This window comes from Eubalaena glacialis, chromosome 3 (genome assembly GCF_028564815.1).
Source record: "Eubalaena glacialis isolate mEubGla1 chromosome 3, mEubGla1.1.hap2.+ XY, whole genome shotgun sequence".
NCBI lineage: Eukaryota > Metazoa > Chordata > Mammalia > Artiodactyla > Balaenidae > Eubalaena > Eubalaena glacialis.
The window spans coordinates 181262244-181283354 of NC_083718.1; the positions used below are offsets into that span (position 1 = coordinate 181262244).

The 21111-nt window shown below is 51.1% G+C and overlaps 1 protein-coding gene across 1 annotated transcript in view; it reads right to left on the reverse strand.

Moving 5' to 3' along the window:
* Nucleotides 1–223: 223 nt before the first annotated feature.
* The window catches only part of IGSF21 (immunoglobin superfamily member 21), a 240094-nt gene continuing 219206 nt past the window's right edge, over nt 224–21111 (reverse strand). The window contains exons 5-10 of the mRNA XM_061187058.1: nt 13925–14040; nt 10509–10983; nt 2056–2141; nt 1455–1647; nt 998–1036; nt 224–297 (exon numbers count right to left, since the gene is read on the reverse strand). Coding sequence (XP_061043041.1) covers nt 224–297; nt 998–1036; nt 1455–1647; nt 2056–2141; nt 10509–10983; nt 13925–14040 — 983 coding nt within the window. The remainder of the gene's footprint in view (nt 298–997; nt 1037–1454; nt 1648–2055; nt 2142–10508; nt 10984–13924; nt 14041–21111) is intronic.

Consider the following 21111-nt stretch of genomic DNA (forward strand, 5'->3'; position numbering starts at 1 on the left):
GCTGCATGTCCGGAGGTGCCCAGTTGCTGCTATAGAACAGGAAGAATACAGAGCCACAGACCGAGGTGGGGAAAAGTGTTCTGTTTTAATTAAACCGACCAAAGAAGCCAAGACATGGACAGAAAGAGACTAAGAACAAGACTGGAAATAGTTTAGAAAAGAAATGAAAACCAATTGCAGAGATGTCAGTGCCAGATGGAATGGAGGGAGCAGGGCTGAGCCTTCACGTCAGCTCCAGGACCACTGTCAGGGCGAGCACCAAGGTGAGCCGGATGCCAGCAGGGCCAGACGTGGAACCTGTGCAGGGAGCAGTGTCAGGGCCTGTGACCCACCCGCTTTGCTTTCTGGGGGGGGACACGGGTGGGTGTGGAGCCTGGGGACCGCAGAGCTTTGAAGGGCCCTGGCCAAGAGTCTGGACTTCAGTGTTAGGATGGGCTGGGTTCAAATTGTAGCTCTGCTATCTGTCCCACCTGATTGTGCGTGATCTCTTCCCTGTCCCAGGCCTGCTGGGTGGAGGTCAGGCTCCCTGGTGGCCATCAGGACACTGCGGTGGGGACTAGGAGTGGGGGGCCTCCACCGTGAACTGTGAGATTGGCTCACTGTGGGAAAGGGAGGGCTGGCAGGCCTGGGGGGAGTGTCTGTGTCCCATGGGGTGGTGCCCAGCTCGGGGCCAGCTGAGGGAGGGCAGTATAAAGGGCCCCACCATCCTATGAAGTGGTCAAGGGCCCCAGATCACAACCCCATGGTCAACGCTAGACACATCTTCTTGGGACCATGGCAGCTGAGCTCTCTGAGAGAGACTTGGTCCCTAGAAATCCCTGCCAGCTGCTTAGGGATGCTTAATTGCTTTAGGGCCCACTCCTGACCTTTGACCCAGACTCTGCCCAACTAGAGGTCAATTATGTGCCTACGGCAGGAGGGAGGGGCAAGGTCATACAAAGGGGCCGTTTGGGGGACCAGAGCTTTTAAGCTAGAAGCTCTGAAAGTGGAGACTTACCATTGGAGTCCTCCATTCCTTTTGGGATATTTGGGTTTTCTGTTGGGAAGAACAGAAAGAGAACTAGAGCGTGAATGGCATTTGGAACTCGGCAAAGGAGGCCACTCAGCCAGCACCCGCTGTGTGGTGTCATGTGCACCCTCTCAGGGCAGCCACACAGCCTCTGTGGGCTGGGTGGTATCAGCCCCATTCTACAGATGGAGAAACTAAGGGAGGGGAAACAGTTTGCCCAGCGTTGCCCAGCTGCTAAGTGGTGGATCTGAGACTTGAACCCAGGGTTCTCTAGCTCCAAAGCTGTTATGGTTTTAACCACTGAACTGTTGTGCTTCCCTGTGGGGCACCCTCTCAGGGCAAATTTACAGGACTTGGGCCCCTATTGCTCCCTCCTTCTTGGGAAAGCTCCAGCCAGGGGCCTCCCCGGGTAGCCCTCCCGATCCCCTAGTTGGGCGCAGCGTACCAAACACGATGAGCCGGGTGTGTGTGTCGGTGGAGCCCAGAGGGTTCTGGGCCATGCAGCGGTACATGGAGCCGTTGAGCTCAGCGGGAACCCGCTCCAGCACCAGCTCCTTCCCATCAAACTCAGCGCTGCCATCCAGGAGGCGGCTCCCGACCCGCGTCCATGTGAACATGGGCTCTGGGAAGACTTCGTTCTGTTGGCCAGAGCAGGAGAGAGTCGGGTCACAGGAGGAACCATTCTGCCAGAGCAGGAAGGGGCCAGAGGCATGGCCTGGCCAGGGTGGGTGACACATTTTCATCTGATGGGTTGGGACTGGCTGCCCAGACCCCAGGAAGGAAAGGACTCTAGGGCTGGAAAGTATGTCAAGATCCACGTGCCATGTCTGCTCTAAGTTGTAGGTGGGCGAGCAAATCCATGCGTGCACCCCGTGCCATTCCTCGTGGAAGCCAATTCTGCCATTACACAGATTAGGAGACGGAGACCAGCTGGCTGTGCTGGAGGTCAAGGGGAGGGTCTCAGAGCATGCTGCCAGGGATGCTGGTGCCCCGCTGGTGCCTGATGACCTCCCGCCACCCTTGCAGATGCTCAGAGAGAGGCTGACCTGAAATCCATGGACCAGAATCCTCACTGTGTCCCCGACCCGGGCTCTGCTGGGCGTCATCATGATTTTGGGTCCTTTGGGGGCAACTATAGGGAGAGGAAGGCCAGGTCAGAGAGGTGTGTGTTTGTGCGGGGGAGAGGAGACTAAGCAAAGAAAAGAGGTACTGGGGGAACGGGAGAGAAAGCTCCCACCCAGATCATTCATGGATGCCTGCATTCATTCATAGGCGTTTCCCGAGCCCTGGCTGGGACCTGGGGATTTAATGGTGTACAGAGTACAATCCCTGTCCTTGTGGGGTTCACTCTCAGTGGGGTCAAAAGACAAGCACAAACCGGTGTAACCAGGGGTCAGATTGGAGAAGCCCAGGGGACAGTGGAGTCAGGGACACCCAAGGGAGGTGCCACCTGGGAGACGACCCAGCTGCTAACAGGGAGAAACCTGCTCCAGCAGCCAGTACTGCTCGAAACACCCACACTCCTACCTGCACCAAACCCTTGTGAGGTGGGGTCCTGCCATTATCATCCCCATTGTACAGCTGAGTTAACTGAGGCTCAGAGACGGGAAGTAACTTGCCAAAGTTCACACAGTGAAGAAGAACTGGGATGAAATTTCTGGTCTCATTACTCCTACTCCAGAGAGCCTTCTACCAGGTTAATATGCCCAGTGGGGTTTTTCTGGAATCTCTGGGTTGGAGGTGAATGGAAGGTGGCAAAATGTGGGGGGAACCATCTCCCTCCTTGGGCCTGACCTGTGTCCTCCCTGGCTCTCTTCCTCACCTGCCTCTCCTTCCCACTCAGAGGTCTCAGAGCAGAAATCAGAGCAGCTGGCAGATGTGGGGGATTTCCTAGGCACTGCCAACCAATTTCATTCTCTGAGAATGAAACCAAAGAACTATTAATTAAACTACGAGCAAGACACCTGAAGGGCCGTGTGGGGCGGAGGGAAGCATCAGCAGGAAAAGCTGGGCCTGTGCGAGGGGAGGGAATGGCAGGGAAGGCGCGGGCAGCTTCCGCTGCTGCGTCCACCCACGTGAGAAAGGAGTCTAGTCTATGTGCCCCTGGACCAGTCACTTCCCCTGGCTTTCCCCAAACACAGGGTGGGAACAGCCAAGGCAACCCTTGCCCACCCACCACACTGGGTTGTTAGGAATATCGGGAGATGGTGGGTTTAAGGGCTAACATTTGTCCAGAGCATCCTAAGTGCCAGGCACTCTGTGACACACTTTATGCATGACCTCATTTACACTTCCAACCTCTTGAGATTGTCCCCGTAAGGCAATGAAGGCTTGGGGAAGTCAAGTAACTTTCTCGTCTTTTTAATGAACATTCAAGTGCTGTCAAGGTCCCTTTGCAGGTGAGAAGCGCTGCATAGGGCCGTCTGGCCCTGGGTTATTCTGTCTCCTCTTCTTGTCCTGCTGGGATGGTACTGTCCTGCTGCAGCCAGCAGGGGGCGTGGAAGGCCATCCCTGTCCCGGAGAAGCGTGAGCCGGAGGACCAGGGTAGACAACTTTCTCTCCTAGGTCAGATTCCTAACTGCCTCGGTTTCTAAAGGCCCCGCCCACCCCCTTCAGGCCGCGCCTGGGCCTCCTGGCCCCAAGGGGAGGGAACTCACATTTATCAGGTGCCTGACATGTGCTAGACCTCATTCTAGGACTGTCTCACCCATCTTGGTGCTTACGAGGCAGGTTGCCATGAAACCCATTTTGCAGGCCGTAAAACTGGCTCCCAGGAGGGCAGTGACTTGCCCGAGGTCACACAGCAAAGAAGTGGCAGGGGCGGGACCTGAAGTTACATAGGTCTTTAGAGTGAAGCTTGGAACCCAGGGGTGGAGGAGGAGGAAAGCTGGATGACTTCTTCCACGTGGGCAGCCAGACCCCTCCCCTGCTGCCCTGAGCTGCCAGGTCCAGAGGCTCCTGTGTGAAACTGACCCCGAGAGGCAGAGGGTGGGTAGGCAAGGGGTCTGCTCTGCCCTCACTCTTCCAAGCTCGATCCTGGCAGCTGCCGACCGGCAAGAGCCTTGGTGGCAGGTGGCCCCTCTGACTCCTGCCCTCACTGCTGCATCAAGACGCTTCTGGAAGCCAGGCCAGCTGCTATCACCCGCACGCTTCCACCACATGCTGACACCCATTAACAGCTCCTGGCAGTCAAGTCCTGGCCCCTCTCTCCTGCCCCTAGAACACACCACTGAAGGTACCTGAAGGAAGGTTCTCAGCCCCTGGGACTTCCCTCCCCTCAACCCCTGGACATATGGAAAGAGTGGGAGTCAGGAGACCCAGGATTGAGGCCTGTCTTCTACTCTCCAGTTACGTGACTTGGATGAGTCAATTCAACTTGTTGGGCCTCAATTTTCTCACCTGTAAATGGGGAGAATAGACTGCTATCCTACTATTTGAGGAGTTGCTCTGAAAATGACAATGGGGGAGAGATATGAGATGGAAATGTGAAATGTGAAGTGGTGTGCATCTGTTCAGGGGCGTACAAAAAATCCTGATTATATAACTGCTCTCTTTACTCTCCTTAGCATTTTGCTGCAAGGAGAGCCTTGTGAAATCTCACGGAAATCTCCTCTAGGCGCCCCACCACAGGAATTCTAGGTGTTCACTAAGACAACCACTCACTCATCTACCCACTCAGCCACCCACTTATTCATCCATCCATGCATCCATGCATCCATCCATGCATCCATTCGTTCATCCAACCAAGCATTCATTCTATCCATCCATCCAACACTCTATCATATTATTCATCCCTCCATCATATCATTCAACAATCCATCCATCCATCCAAGCATTTGTTCTATCCATTCATCTATCATTCCATATTATTCATCCCTCCACCATATCATCCATCCATCCATTTATCCATCCATATACCTACCCATAAACCTACTAATCTACTCACGCACCCATTCATTCATCTACTCTATCCATCTAGTTCTTTATGCCTAATCTGTGTCGATCACTATGCAGGACAATGTTGGGGATACAATAATGAATAACAACAGTAGCTTATATTTACTGAGTACTTACTCTGTCACTATGCTAAACACTTTGTATGCATGCCTTGTTTGATCTTCACAACCACTCAGAAAAATATTAACTGATTATTAGGGAAGTGTTTCTTAAGTCATATGTTACAGATTGTGCTGAGCCCTGCACCATGTGAACAAGGCAGGTAAAGACCCTGCCCACGCGCAACTTAAATTCTAGTGGAAGATCCAGGCAATAAGAAAATATATCACATACTTGTACGTGGAGATAAACGCAATGCCAGAAAGCAAAGCAAGGTAAGGAATTGATGGGGCCAGGAGGAGGAGGCTGAAATAGGGTGTTCAAGGAAGGAGCCTCTGAGTAGAAGATTTGAGCAGAGATCTGATGAAGGAGGGATTGAGAATACCTGGGGTAAGATTAATCTAGGCGGAAAGGAAGGACAGTGCAAAGTCACAGAGGTGGGTCTGAGCTGGGCATATTCAAGGAAGAGTAAGGAGAAGCCTGTGGGTGGAGCAGATGGGGCAGAGACGAGTGTGAAAGATGAGCACCGTGGGGAGGTAATTTCAGATGTGATGGCAGTCTAGAGGATTATTTTGTTTGGTTTTGACTTTCATATATTTTTAAATTGTGAGGAAACTCACATAAGGGAAATGCACTGTTCTTAAGAACACAATCTGGCAAATCTTCATAAATGTGAACATCTATGTAACCACTATCCCAACCAAACTCGAGAACATTCCCATCCCTCCAAAGGTCCCCTGATGCCTCCTTCCAGTCAATTTCCACCCTCCACAGGTAAACACTGTTCCACTTTCTATCCTCAGAGGTTTGTTTCATGTTCTAGGAGTTCATATAAATGGAAGCGTGCAGTTTGTACTCTTCTGCCTGACTACTCTCACTCAGCACGTTTCTGAGCTTCGTCCACGTTGTTGGTGTATTAGGAGTTCATTCATCTGTATTGATGAGAAGTGGTTCATTATATGAATATATCACAGATTTGTTCATCCATGTTCCTAGTTACGGACATTTGGGTTTTTTACTGTTGTTGTTGTTGTTATGGGTAAAGCTGCTGTGAACATTCACTTCTTTGTGGACGTATGTTTTCATTTCTCTTGGGTAGATACTTGGAGTGGAATTGCTGGGTCATAGAGTAGGGAGGGGTATTTTTATCTTTGTAAGAAACTACTAGTTTTCCAAAGCAGTAGTACTGTTTTATACTCCCAGCCCTGTATGAGGGTTCTTATTGTTCTATGACCTTGCCAACATTTGGTGTTGTCCGTCTTTCCCATGTTAGGCATTTTAGTGGTTGTGAAATGGTATCTCACTGAGGTTTTAGTCTTCATTTCCCTAATGATGTTATATATCTTTTTATATGCTGATTAGCCATTTGTATATCCTCTCTTTAAAATCTGAGTTATCATTATTGATCTGTAGTAGCTCCTTATATATTCTGGATACAAATCCCTCATCATATATCTGTACTGAGAGTATTTTCTCTGTTTGTAGTTTGCTTGTCCATTTCACCACATTTCACTTTCTTAAAAGTATCTTCTTAGGAGCAAAAGATTTGAATTTTGATTAAGTCCAATTCACCAATTTTCAAATTTGCATTTAGTGCTTTTTGTGACTCTTTAAGAAATCCTTGCCTACCTCAATGTCACAAAGATATATTCCTGTGTTTTGCTCTAGAAGTTTTATGATGCTGGGTTTTACATGGAGGTCTGTGATTCATCTTGGGTTAGTTCTTGTGTGTGTGTGTGTGTGTGTGTGTGTGGTAGGGGTCAGGTTCATTTCCTCCTTAAGTGTATCCAGTAGTTCCGGGGCCATGTGTTAAGAAGCGTTCTCTTTTTCCATCGAACAGCCTAGGGACCTTTATCAAAAATCAACGGACTATATGTGGGTCTATTTCTGGGCTCTTTTTTTGTTCTATCAATCTGTCTACCATTGGAGGGTTTTGGGTGGGTGTGTATGTGGATGTATATTTTAGATCAATCAGAGTGGAGAACAGAAATGCACACAAGTGGAAGCAGAAAGGCCAGTTTTGGGGCTACTGTAATAATCCAGTGTGAACTGCTGTTGCTTAGATTGGGTGGTCGGAGAGGAAACCATGAGACAGGGTAGATGTGGGATATATTCTGAGGTTGAGCTGCCAGGGCTTAAGGATGGCTTGGCTGTTGGGTAGGAGAAAAGAGGGGGAAAGTGGGTGACTCCAAGGGTTCTGGCTTGATCAATGGGAAGAATGTAGTTGCTATCTACTGAGATGGGCTCTAGGACCACCAGGCGTCTGTCTTCTTAGGGGCAGTGGCATCTGAGGGAGGGCATCCCTGGCGGCGGAAACAGGAGGAGCAAAGGGCCATCACAGGGAGGCATGCCCCAACCCTTGTTGGCCTAACTTTTAAAGTCCTGACCAGATGACTGGATTCTGTGCCCCGGGGTCATCTCATGCAGCCCTCTGTCTCACCCCCATGGCCAGAGTGCAGGGTGCCTTGATTGTGTGAAGTGCAAGCACTCACTCAGGACCCCTCTGGTTCACACCACTCTCCACCAGCCACACCCACTGGCTCCATGGGTCCTCACCACAGCCCCACCGGATGGGCAGTAGAGCATAGTGGTTAGGAGCATGGGCGCTGGGGTCAGACCTGGCTGGGTGACCTGAGGAGAGTTGCTCTAAGCTTGGGTTCCCTTACTTATAAAATGGGGATAATGATGGCATCTCTCAGCTGCCTGATAAGGTCACTGCAAGGAGATCTTGGGGAAAAGCATCTTGCATAGAGCCTGGCTGCCAGCACATGCTCCAAACATTTATGAGGTTACTATTATTCCCCCACTCAACAGGTCAGAGAACAAGGCTCAGAGACCTAAGAGGCTTGAGATCTCACCAACTGACAGCAGCTGGGGTAAGACGGGAAGCCAGCCTGGAGGTCTCTTCACTCACCCACCCAATTTGGCCCCTTCGCCTGGGTGGCCCTGCTGTGTCCCCCAATTCCCCGTGGGCACACACATATCTGTCATGCCCACTGCCTGTGAGTGGGCCTTTCTCTTGCTCTGATGATGGAGGTTGGGGGTGCACACCAAGGTGGCTCCGGTCGAGGGAACCATCTGGAATCTGGGACGGGGCAGGCAAGTGCTTTACTATGGCTTGGGATAGGAGGTGGGAAGGGGGTGGAACAAGCCAGCGGCAGCACCCCGTCCATCACTGGGAGATGTGAACCGCAAGCTCACCTTTCCAGATGCTCGGAAGTCCTTGTCTGGTCTCGTCTTTCTCATTCTCTGTGGGGGTGGGACAGGGAGCCCTCCCATGGGAAGTCGAGCCTTGGGCAAGAGAGGCTGGGGGCGGCTTTCATGGGCAAGGCATCCCGATGAAGGGTCGAGGCTGCTCTGCCTCCCAGCCTGGAAGCAGACTGTATCTCAGGGACAGGGAGGTTCAAATGAAAGAAGGAGCTCTGGGAAGGATGGAGGGTCCAGAGAAACTGGGGGCGGGAGTTCTGGCAAGGTGGGAAGGCTGAGAGAGGGGTCTGGGCAGGCTCTGCGTGGGGATCATCCCAGGGCCTGGCACAGGGCCTGGCCATAAGGGGTGCTTGTGAAGTTCTATGGCATGACGAGCAAATGGTACTCAGGGGGCAGGTACCATGGCAACAGATGCCCTGAGGCAGCACAGTGAGTGGAGGCGAAGGGCAAGACACTGGGGCCACACTGCCTGCCTTTGAACCCTCCCCCACTTACCTTGGGCAACTTGCTTAACCTCCCTGCGCCTCAGTTGCCTCGTCTGTGATATGGGATACTAATAATGCTGACCTCACTGAGTGACCATGAGGATTACCAATTGGGTAACTGGGTTACTAATTGTGTTCATATGAGAAAAGCAACGGTCCATGGTATATAGTAGGTGTTCGGTAAATGTTAGCCCTTATTATTATTTTCTGTGTGGGCAAGTGGCCTGTGGGAATCAAAGGGCCATTTTCATCAGACTTCAGACAACTAACCCCATAGCCAGCAAGGGTGCCCAGTCCTGGGGCTGGTAAGTTCAGTGGTTGGCATAGGGAAATTGGAGAAGGCACCAACAGACCTGGCTGGAAATCCCAGCTCTGCTACTTATAAGCTGGTGACTCAGAGAAAGGGACCCCACCAAACTGAGCCTCAGTTTTGCTCACCTGTAAAATGGGACTACATGGTAAACTGCTTGTGAGGAGTGAATGAGAGAATCCTTGCATATGTTCCTGGCACAGAGTAGGTGTTATATGTACATGAAATCCTTTGCTTGGTGTTTGGTGCAGAGTTGGTGCTGGATTTTCTGGTGGACTCGCTAAAAACAGAGACGGCCTTTGGACCCCCAGGCACAGGCTGGGGTCTCAACCCTCGTCAGTCATTGCTATCTGTCCTCGGTCATGAGGGGCCTGGGTTAGGGGCTGTGGATGTTTCCATGCAGCTCTTCACCACTGCAGGAGATGCAGGGGACAAGCCCCGGCATCTTGGGCTCTGGGTTGAGCTGCTGGGTACTGAAAACCAAGGTCCAGAGGGTTGTGGGCAAAGAGGGCCAGTACTGGGTCAATATGCCCATCTCCCTGCCCCACCCCACCCCACCCCAGTCAATACAAATCCTGGCTCTGAGAGCCTCATATTTCTAGTAGAGAAGATTCCACATGTCCCGTCTCCCTGCCTTTACTCAGCTGGGAGGAGATGTACAAGGGGAAACAAGGATCTGCTCTGGGCACATGCAGAGTTGGGGCTCTGTGGGAAGAGGAAGCAGGTCCCAGATGGGGATTGGGTTCTCGGGCTGAGCTATCCCTGGGTGTCCAGTTTCCTGGTTGTGCCCACGTCCCACATCCCTGCAGATGACAGGGTTTCCATTGTAGTTAAAAGTGTAAGCGAGAGCAGTATCCTCCTGCGTCCTGTATGTTCCCTACCCCAAGCCGGCAAAACTACCTTCAGTACTCCTGACCCTAATCCGACAAGCCTCCGACCCGCCACGCTCATGATCCTTACCCAGTAAGTGTCCCTGCACTCATGGGTCTCTTATTTCAATCGAGAAAACCCCTTTGTCACCTCCTATGTTCCCATCCTTCCCTGGACGTTTCCTGACCTGACTCAGAAACTCTCCCCTATGAGTCCCAACTCCTGTGTCTTCTTCACTCACCCAGCAAACTTCCCTGGGACTGTCCCGTTCCATCTTCAATCTTGAAAACCTCCCATGTTTCTAAAACTGATCTAGCAAAACTTCCGTGACTTCCATATCCTTGATCCTGCTGGACCAAACTCCCCAGACCTCCCTATAATTTCCCATGTCCTGCAACACAGCTCAGCAAACCTCCCAAATAGCCTGACTCTGACCTCCGTGCCTAACCCCGACCCCGGCTTGCTCCAACTCCTTCCCATCTCCGTGGTGGCCGGCAGCCCGCCCTATTCCAAGGCTCCCCACCGCCCAGCTCTGCAGGGGCCCTGCAGAGTGGCTTCCGTCGAGCCTCACCCAGCGTGACCTCTGCCTGCATGGGCATCGACAGTGCCGGGTGCTTGACCTCACAGCTGAAGAGGGCTTCGTTGTCGATCTGCGGGTTGAGCGTCCAGGTGAGCAGGGCGCGCACCTCCACTGTGCCGTCACTGCCCGGCGTACGGCTGTGGCTCAGGAAGTAGACAGGCTCGGAGCTGTGGACCCAGCGGGGGAACTCGCGGCTCACCACCGTCTCGGGGATGTTCTCGGTGGTTGGCTGGAGGAGGATGCTGGGATCCGGGGTCAGGCTGCGGGAGGGGTGCTCTGTGTAGGAATGCCCGCCCCGGCTCTCAGCGTCCAGCAGGGACAGTGACCTCTGCATCTTGGTGTCGTCCAGGTCACGGTGCAGGAGGCCACGGAAGGGCCTGCTGTCCTGGAGGGGGCCAGAGCTAGCAGCCGGCGGCTCTGACAGGGGCACTGCGTCGATGGGTTCCCCATCTCGTTTGAAATAAACCTGAAATTGCAAGGAGGGTATGGGAAAAGATTTTGCCCCAATGACATGGATCTCCCAATGGGCTCTCAGAGGAACTGGCCACAGGAGTCCAATCCTTCAGGAGCCTCTTCCTCCTAGTAGCCTTCCAGATGGACCACTCTCTGTCCCTCTCCCTCCAGCACCCTTGTTGGCGTTCTGAGTCAGCTCGGTTCAATGCGGACACGCAGGCTCTGGTGGCAGAGACTGAGCTGGTGAGCCTCTTTGAGCCTCAGTTTCCTTACTGAGAACGCCTACTTCACGAAGGGAATAAGAACACTTACTTCATGAGGCTGTTGGATGCTTAGAAACAGTGTGTGGAAAAAGCACCCTGGACCTGGCCCTGGCAGCCCCCCTGGGCTCCAAGGGGGTGGTCCGTGCCCACCTGGGGAGAGCAGGTGGGTGAGAGCGAAGGTGGAGGAGCACCAGAGATTCAGTGAGATGTCAGGAGGAGGAGGAAAGGATCTGTGTGTGTGTGTGCACATCTTGGAGGTTTTGGAGAGGAAGGCAGGAAACAGGTGTGCGTGTGGGAAGGAGCTAGGTGCGGGATGAAGCGAAAGGCCGCATCTTCTCACTTCCTCCGCTAATAGGGAATTTGAGTTTTGAGAGGCGGCATTTAATTTAATTTGCTGTCTTTTTATTTTGGTATATACGCCAGGGGCCTGTGGGGATTCGGTGTATTTTTTTTTTTTTTTTTAAATAAATCGATGGGAGACAGGGAGAGAGGAGGCCAGGAAGCAGCTCTGGGGACGCTGGTGCCAGCAGGGAAAGGGAGACGGAGGAGGCGGGGGAGGACCGGGTGGGGGGAGGTGAAGGAAACGTGGGATGCGCAGAATCTGTCAGAGTTTAGAGCTCCAACAAAGAATCTCTTATGCACATAATAGCCTGCTTTGGGGTTTTTCTTCCTTTCTTTTTTTTTTTTTTTGTTTGAAAAATGCTTCAAAAGCAGGTTTGTAATTTATGTCAAAGAATTCTTTCAAGTTCTGATATCCCAGGCAAACGTAAGGTGCCTGGAATGTGGGGAGATGAGGACCTTTCAGATATATATATATATATTTTTACAGATATATATTTGAATATTGTACTGCTATGTCTTAAATGGCAGGAGCTGGCCAGCTGGGGGAGGAGGGGGTCTTCCTGCAGCCCCAGGGGTGGGTGAGGAGACTTTTTTTGTGCCCTGCAGAATAGGAGTTTTTCTTTGGGGAAAAAGACCAGCTTGTCTCATCTACGAGAGGGCAGACCTCTTTCTGGGCTCCAAAGGGAAATCTTGGGGCCATGCTCTTCTCTCACCAATTGCTGGCTTTGAAGCTGCTTTTTGGTCTGTGTCCTCAGGACTGTAAAGTGCAGGTGGAGGGAGATGGGCCTCGTCAAAGGCTCATCTCTGCACCCCTGCCTACTGCCCCCCTGTGCCTCTGAGCACCTGCTTACTGCCCTGTCTTGGTTCTCTCCACTCCTGCCCTGTCCTGGACAGCTGGTCCTGGGGTGGGGCTGGCCCAGTCCCAAGGTCACCCCACTAGACCCTGCCTGTGAGACAGTCAAGGGTCTGGAAGGAGGAGAGCCCCTGCCTCCCCACCTTGAACTCTAATCCCCCTGCCCAAGGCTCCAGCCCCACCCCTAGTGATGTGTGAAACTCACAAGGTCAAGACTCAAAGTATCATATAAGGTCAAAATTGGCCTTGGGAGCATGTAGCCCATAGGTTCTCAATATGGTTCAGGGAACTCTAAGGGTTCCACAGAGGTGCCTCAGGGACCCATTAGGGGAACTTGCCCTTCCTTCACTTTTAAATGTTTTCAACATGGGGCTTCCGTGTATTTGAATCAGACCAAACAGGTCCTGCTGCTTCTAAAAATGCTGAAAAACTATAATGTTGCCCACGCCCTAAACCTCCTCAAAGAACCTGAGAAGCAGAGGGGAGGTCTTCCTGCTCAGGGTCATTTGGTGCATGTGACATTAGGGGCTAGAACCCGGCTCTCCACATGCTCTCCCATCCTACCCCCGCCCTTTACAGCAGCCATGACAATAACTCGTGAGCTGCACTGACAGACCTCAAAGCGGTTAGGGTGGATCTAATAAAGAGTTGGCCCAAACAGGGATTTCCCCCTCTTCCCTGCTTCCTTCCTCCCCCTTTTCCTCCCTCCTTCCTACTTGGAGCTGGACTTGGAGCTGGAGGACATGACCTTGAGTCCCAGCTCTGTCAAGAACACAGTGGCGGGCTTCGCTGGTGGTGCAGTGGTTGAGAATCTGCCTGCCAATGCAGGGGACACGGGTTCGAGCCCTGATCTGGGAAGATCCCACATGCCGCGGAGCAACTGGGCCCGTGAGCCACAACTACTGAGCCTGCGTGTCTGGAGCCTGTGCTCCGCAACAAGAGAGGCCGCTATAGTGAGAGGCCCGCGCACCGCGATGAAGAGTGGCCCCCGCTTGCCGCAACTAGAGAAAGCCCTCGCACAGAAACGAAGACCCAACACAGCCAAAAATAAATAAATAAATATATAAATTTTAAAAAGAAAAGATGACTACTAAAAAAAAAAAAAGAACACAGTGGCTGACTCCCTCTACATCCCTTGCCTTCTCCGGACCTCATCTGTCTCCATCCTGTTCAATAACTGGGGTAGCGGTGTGCTTGAGGCTGGGCTCCCCTGAAGACCACCCTCACTGTGCAGTTCAAGGATTTCAGGGTCCAGGAGAAGCGGGGGTTCTCAGCACCAGGGGGCTGGGAGCAAGAGGGGCATATGGACGCCTGGGTAGGTCAGATGAGTGGACGGGGTCAAACCAAGGCAGACGGGGCAGAGTTAATTTATGCAAGCTGTGGCCTCTATCCTTCATTCTGCAGAGTTGAGCACTGTGGTGACAGGGGCAGCTGGACGAGCCACGAAGGAGGGGGGCCCGGCGGGGACGAGGAGGGACGACTCCAGGGGTACTCACCATGGGCGCTGGTTTCCCTCCCGACACGATGCAGACCAGCGTGAAGTTCTGGGCTTGGTAGCGGCTGAAGGGGGCTGGCGTGTCAGCGGCCACCACCTCAATGGAGGTGGGAGGAGCTACCCAAAAGAGAAGCACAGGAAAACCAACGCTTAACTGGAAGGTTCGGGAAGAGTTCACTGATTACCTAGGATGGGCCAGGTCCCACACTGGGCATTGGGGTGGGGGACAAATATTGCACAATTCCAGGGGGTGCCACTGGCAGCAACGACAGTGAGAAGGATGTCCCTACTGGGCATACAGACAAGGCCCTGCCTCACGGGGCTTACAGCCTGGTGGGGAAGACAACCATGAATCAAGTGATCTCACGGTCAACTGTGCTAAGTGCATCAGATACCAGGAGGTATAACAGGGTGTAAAGCGACCCACTCAAGCCTGAGGAAGCGACGCTGTGCTGTGCCTGAGGACGCGAGAGTAGGCAGAGGACAAGTGTGGCAGGTGGAGGGAACAGCATGTGCAAAGGCCTCGTGACAGTTGGCTCAGGGCAGGGGGGATGGAAGGCAGGCTGTGCGGTGGGAGGACAAGGAGGGGGGATGTGGTGCCTGCTGGGGCTGGGGAGATGTGCAGGCACCGCTGCTGGGTCACCGCTTGCAGTGGTGTGCTGGGGCTGGTTCCTACCAGCTCCTGAGAGCCGATTGTGACATTACTGGGAATTTTGTGAACCAGTTCTTAAACTGCTATTAGATCGAAACAGGCCACGGTGGGCATCTTTACGCCATGGAAATCAGCCACCACTGCAAATCAGGGCTTTCTTGTTTGTTTCCTTCCCCTGTCCCCACCCCAGGCCCCCAGAGAGCAGGTTTACCAGCCCACCGCTGGTTGTGAGTTTTTCTTCTTTGTCCTGAGAGCAGGAGGAAGAAGGCTTCAAACAAGAGCAGAGACATGATCTGAGTTGCATTTTGAAGAGACTGGAAACACAGAGTGCTGTTTAAGCCAGAGAGATGGGTCGCTTAGACCATGGTGAGGGCAGAGCGGGAGAAGTAGATGACTTTGAGAGATATTTAGAGCCAAGAGTCTTCCCTCTTTCTTTTTTTCCCCCCCCAAAGTTGGCTTATTTTGATTGGTCCCACTTCCCACCAGCTCCCCTTTCTGTTCTCCTCACCGCCCACCGCTGGCTGCTTTGCCAAAGCCGGTGTTCCCAGGCACCGTGGGTTATTGAGAGGTCAAATGTGGAGCCATCAGGCACTCCTGGGTCCAAGTCCCAGCGAGGTCACCACCACCTCCATGTCCTTGGGCAAGTTACCAAAACTGTGAGCCTCAGTTCCCCGATTTGCTAAGTGGGATTAATCCTTGGCAGACATATTTGAAGGATGAACCAGCTAATCGATATGAAAGGGCTTAGCACGTGCTAGGAATTCACTAGTCTTATGATTCTTGAGATTATTTCCCCAACTGCCTTGTCATCAGCAGGACAGGAGCCAGAACCTTACAACTTTGCTTAGGAAAGGCTGTCAGTTCTGGCTTCTTGTAGCCTTAGGTCAAGTGCAGTGGGGGACGCAGAGAAAATGAAGAGGGGTGGGCCTTTTCTTCCTGCAAGGGGTTTTCACTCCAGTTAAGTTTAATTAAATCCGGCAAACATTTCCTGACACCTACTAGGTGCGGGCATGGTGCCAGGTGCTCACCACAGGCGCCCAGTGATGAAATGTATACAGCGCATTGAGAAGCTCACAGTCTGGCGGGGGCGACAGACGCCTGGCAGCTCTATTTTAAGGTCTAGTGAAACGAAGCCAGGTGTGAACCATTCATTCATTCAGGCAGCCACCATGTGCTGTCGCAAGGGAAGCAGAACAAACAAGAAACAATGGGAGAACAGTAGAGGGAGAACTGTAATTAAGTGTGAGATGGTAGGAAACAGATGGGAAGTGGGGTAAGGAATTCCGAGAGGGGAAAAATACACCAGAACAGTTCAATTATCCACAAGTCACAGCCTGTAATCTAGGTTTTCTAAAACTCACTGAAAGCCTGGATCCCACGACAAGAACCAACAACGACCAGCAGTTAGGAGCCAGGAGCTGTTTTAAGCCCTTAACGTGTGTTTATTCATTTAATACTCACCATGCATCTACATGGGTTTATTTATTCCCATTTTACAGATGGGGAAACTTAAGAGGTGAAGTGACTTTCTGGGGTTCACAGAGTTTGGATTTGAACCCCAGCACCCTGGCTCCAGGGCTCAAACACCAACACTAAGCTGGAACACTGACATATCTTTGGAAAGAAGAAAGAAGCTCATACCTATTAGCACCTTTAGCCCTAAGTGCACATTTTAGCTGCTGGGGATGCTCATTTACCTGACACATCTCAACTCTCATGGATACCTTTAATCCAGATCCTTGGAGGAACTCTTCCCGTGGGTGGCTCTACTTAACTCGGATGCCCCAAAGATCAAGGGACCATGCCAATTAGAGCTTAGAATAATTCTCTGTCACTGCTCATGGTGGCTTATGGGTAGGGATAAGTATACCCTCCAAGAATCCTAGGCAGCGGTTCCCAACCATTTTGGCAGCAGGGACTGGTTTTGTGGAAGCCAATTTTTCCTCGGACGGGGTGGGGGGATGGTTCAAGCGGTAATGCGAGTGATGGGGAGTGATGGGGAGCAGATGAAGCTTCGCTCCCTCGCCCACCGCTCACCTCCTGCTGTGTGGCCCAGGTCTTAACAGGCAGAGGACCAGTACCGGTCCACGGCCTGGGGTCTGGGGACCCTTGTACTAGAGGCTCAGGGCTAGTCAGGGGGCACCTTTAAAACCACTCATTCCTTCTTTCTTACTTTCATTGAGCAAACAGGAATTAGACACCTAGAACCTTCCTTATAGGATTGCTTTGAGGAATAAATGAGATGATGCTTACAAGATGCCTAGCACATAGTAAGCCTGCAATACAGTTTAGCAATTTTAAGTAATATTATTTGTCTCACTATTATAAAAGAGATAGTGTAGGACAATGGTTAAGAGTATGGGCTCTAAATCACACTACACAGGGTTTAAAGACCAGCTGTACCATTTACCAGCTATGTGACCTTGGGCAAGTTATTTAGCCTCTCTGTACCTCAGTTTCCTTATCTGCAAAGTGGAATTATAGAGTACCTGTGAGGATTCAATAAAGAAGTACCTGAAAGTGCTTTGAAAGTGCCTATCAGATGCATTTATCAGCAGAATTTATTAACATTCTTTCTTTGAGCCTCCTTGCTACTGTCTGGGAAAATAAATCATCGTCTTTGACTTTGCGGCATTCACGGTTTAGAGAGGAGACCAGAAATGCTCTGGACCTGCACTGTCTAATACAGTAGCCGCCCACCCCTGTGGCTCTTAAGCACTTGAAATGTGGCTTTTCCAAGTTCATATGTGTTGTAAGTGTAAAATACACATTGAATCTGGAAGACAATTTTTTTAAAGCATGTTAAGTATATCATGAATATTTTTATATTGGTTACTTACTGAAATAATACATGGGATACATTGGATTTAACAAATATACTATTCCAATTCATTTTGACTTTTTAAAGCCTTTTCTTAATGTGGTCTTTAGAAAACTTACAATTAAATATATATATATTTCTATTGGAGAGGGCCAGTCTAGATCTTCCATTTTACAGGTAAGCAAACTGAGGTCAGAGAGAGGGAGAGATTTGCCTACAGTCACACCATCACACTGGCACCCAGGCCTTCCAAATCCTGACCAGGGTTCTTTGTACAGCACGAGTGCTCCCCCCAACACACACACACACACACACACATCCCCGTTCTGGAGATCTGCACCCAAGTCACGCACACCACCCACACAGATCCTGATTGGGAGCTGTGTTCTTGTCCCTCGTTATATTTCTGAGCAGGTGTTAGCAATATGTACAGTTAATCAAGCTCATAAGACAATAACGGATTTCAGTTGTATGGACCATGACACAGCAGAGCTGCTAATATCAGCGTGGACAGCCCAGGCTTCCCACACTCTCCATCAACGTATTCCTCAGTTGCTGTGTCCTAGGAAAATGTCACTCTGCATCTCGCCTCCTGTTGCCCGCCGGAGGGCTCTGAGTGCAGGTGGTCAGGGAGCTGTCTACACCCGGGAGTCCCTGGCTGCCTCGGGATGCTTCACTCCACACGTCATCCTCTCCCCCTTCCTCCTCTCTTCCCTTCCGTTGACTACGTACAGCACTCTTTCCCCCACAAACTGCTGCTTCTTAGGCTCGTGGTCTAGACTCTTCCCTTACTCTTAGTCTTCCCCGTGCCCATCTTCTTCTCTACCTCCATCTCTCCCTCCTTTTCCAGTCCCATTCTCACCTGTATCCCCACATCCATCCCCATCTCCATCTTTTTCCTTCTCCAACTCCATCCCTATCTCCATCCCCACCTCCATCCCCATCTCCATCCCCATCTCCGTCCTTTTCCCTCTCCAACTCCATTCCCATCTCCATCTCCACCTCCATCCCCATCTCCATCCATCTTTTTTCTTCTCCACCTCCATCCCCATTCCCTTTTCCATTCCTATTCCCACTTCTATTCCCTTCCCCATCCCTAACTCTGCTCCATCTCTATCCCCATTCCCAACTCAATCCTCATGTCTGTCTCCATCCCATCCCTCCTCCAAGCCCAACCCCATCTCCATTCTCATCATCCCCATCCCTGCTACAATCTCTGACCAAGGTCAAAGTGAGCAGCCCCCTTATGACTCGATGCCTGGAATAGATCCCGTGGCCCCAGAAGCAGTATCCAGTCAAAGACAGATGGCCAGCTGCAGTCACGGGTATAAAGGTCCTGGACGAGAATAATCCCAAATTCAAAGCTGGGCTACAGAATGGGCAGTATAGAGCAAGGTCACCTGGCTATGATCCAGGTGGCATATAATGGCAAAGAATCATTAACAAAGGCCCCTAGATCTCCAATTTCTCCCCACTCTTCTGAAACAGTACCCAATGCACCCAACATAAGTGCCTCATCCCTGTGGACTCTGAGAGTGTGTCTTCAGGGATGTCCGTGCTAGTGCAACACTCTCCTGGGGTGAGGGTGGGTACCATGTACCTGAAATGACCCTCCTCAGAGACACTGAGCAGGCATATTTGGCCTGGGCAAGGGAGAAGTAGTAGTAGTCATAGCAGTAAGACCCTAGACAAAGGCAGAGCTTCAGAATTTACAAACTGCTCGTGGACATACCATGGCACTTGTGTAACCCCAGCCCTGTGCGTTAGGAAGAGCCCCTCAGTTCTACAGGTTCACCATCATGGTCAAACAGAGGCCACTGCCATAGAACTCTCCTGAATCCACTGCCCCCAAGTCAAGCCAGTGGACTTCCCAGTTTATTTTTGACTTTGCCTTAAGCAGAGAGAATTGTTGCTAGAAATTTCTTCGACTGATTTTGTCCAGCATCCGGGAAGGTAAAGCGGCTTCACATCTGACACGGCCACACAGCACAGCACGCCTCTGTTCCAGGTCATTGCGGGGGGGGGGGGGCAGGAATCGAGGTTATTTTAGACGCTACTGTTAACATCGACACAGTGAGGCAATGGTTGGATGATCGGTTTTATGAAATTAACTCTGAAATATTGCCTGTTTTTCTCTTGAAAGCAGAACTTTGTTTCGGTCATCGTAACTCACTTTGCAGATAATGTGATGGCTCTTAGCTCTGTAAATCATCCTGTGGCTTTTGCAGTTCAGGAACACAAACCTGTTGTGATATAAACCCCAGCAGACCTGGGTCTAACTGTATCTACTAGAGTTAAATTCTCTCCCCACCATGAGGCTACCCCCAACTCCTCCCAGGGAACCAGCTCAAATAGAGTCAGGCCAAGGTTCCAGCCCAGGCTCTGTTACCAACAACCCATGGGACCTTGGGCAAATCAACTGACCCACACGGGCATCAGTCTTCCCATCTATAAAATGGGTTCAATAAAACATATCCTGCCAAACTTTTAGCTTCCAAGATTTTGAGAGAAGCAAGTGAGAATATGGACATAAACCTTCTATAAGGATGGTGAAGTAGAAAGGGATTATTTATATTACCTCTTCAATTGCTCTCACTTCTCCCTGGGCTGGGAGGGACATAGAGGGGAAGTTCTTCTTCCTCTCGGGGGTGGCCACTGTCTGGAGGAAGGGATAATCTCTCCTTTTCCTTGGGTACCTTGTGCTAAATTGGTCTTAGCACACTTCTGTTCTGGGTGTCATTTATCAAAGGGTGGTAATCAATTAGATTTTGGGGAGGAGTGGGGGAGGGAAAAGACAAGTTCAAAATTATATTATTTGCAAAAATCCATTCTTTCCTCTCAGCATGCCTGCTCTATTGACTGCCTTCTGTTTCAATCAGCTCCTAGTCATTATACCATATTTAAAAAAAAGAAAGAAAACCACCCTCAATATAAAAGTGTTCATGAATATAAATATTCCTCCATGCTTCCTATTTTAATTTCTTTCTTTCTTTCTTTCTTTTTTTTTGTCCCACATCTCTGTGTCTTTCCCATCCTCTCTACCAGTCTCTCTCTGCTTCTTTAAGATGCTACTCAAAACAGCATCTCTTCCAGGAAGGCTTCTCTGCTCCAGCCACACTGAAATGCCCCAGGTTCCTTCCTCGCCTTGCTCACCTCCTCTGTGCCCCGGACATACTAGACCTTCTGCTGTTAATTCAGCTTCATCCTTCAGGTCCGCCCTTAAGTGTTGCCTCTTCCAGGCAGCCTTCCAGCACTTTGCCAGACTGGGTTAGGGCTCATCCTCTGGATTCCTGGAGCATCCTGTTCTTGTCATACCCATAGGTGCTTGTCATTCTGTCCCGGGCCCACGTCTGTTTCTCCACTAGGCTGTGTGCTTTCTGAAGGCTGGAGCTTTGTCTTTCTTTAACCTCAGAGCTAGTGCAAGCCTGCCACGCACGGATTCAATTTCAATTCCTGTTTGCTTTTTTCCTTCTTTCACTTCTCCTAGTACAGACAAGCACACAGCCTGTGGAAGGAATCCCGAAAGACCTTGCAATGCCGTGGGCCCTGCCACCGCCTCTAGCCTTGTCTCCACCCTCCCCCCAACACCATGCTCCAAACATATGGAGATTTTTTTGGTCTATAAACACCCTAAGCTTGTTTCAACCCTGGGGCCTTTGCATCTGCTCTTTCCTTTGCCTGAAGTCCTTCACTCAGCTTTGAGCAAGGCTGGGTC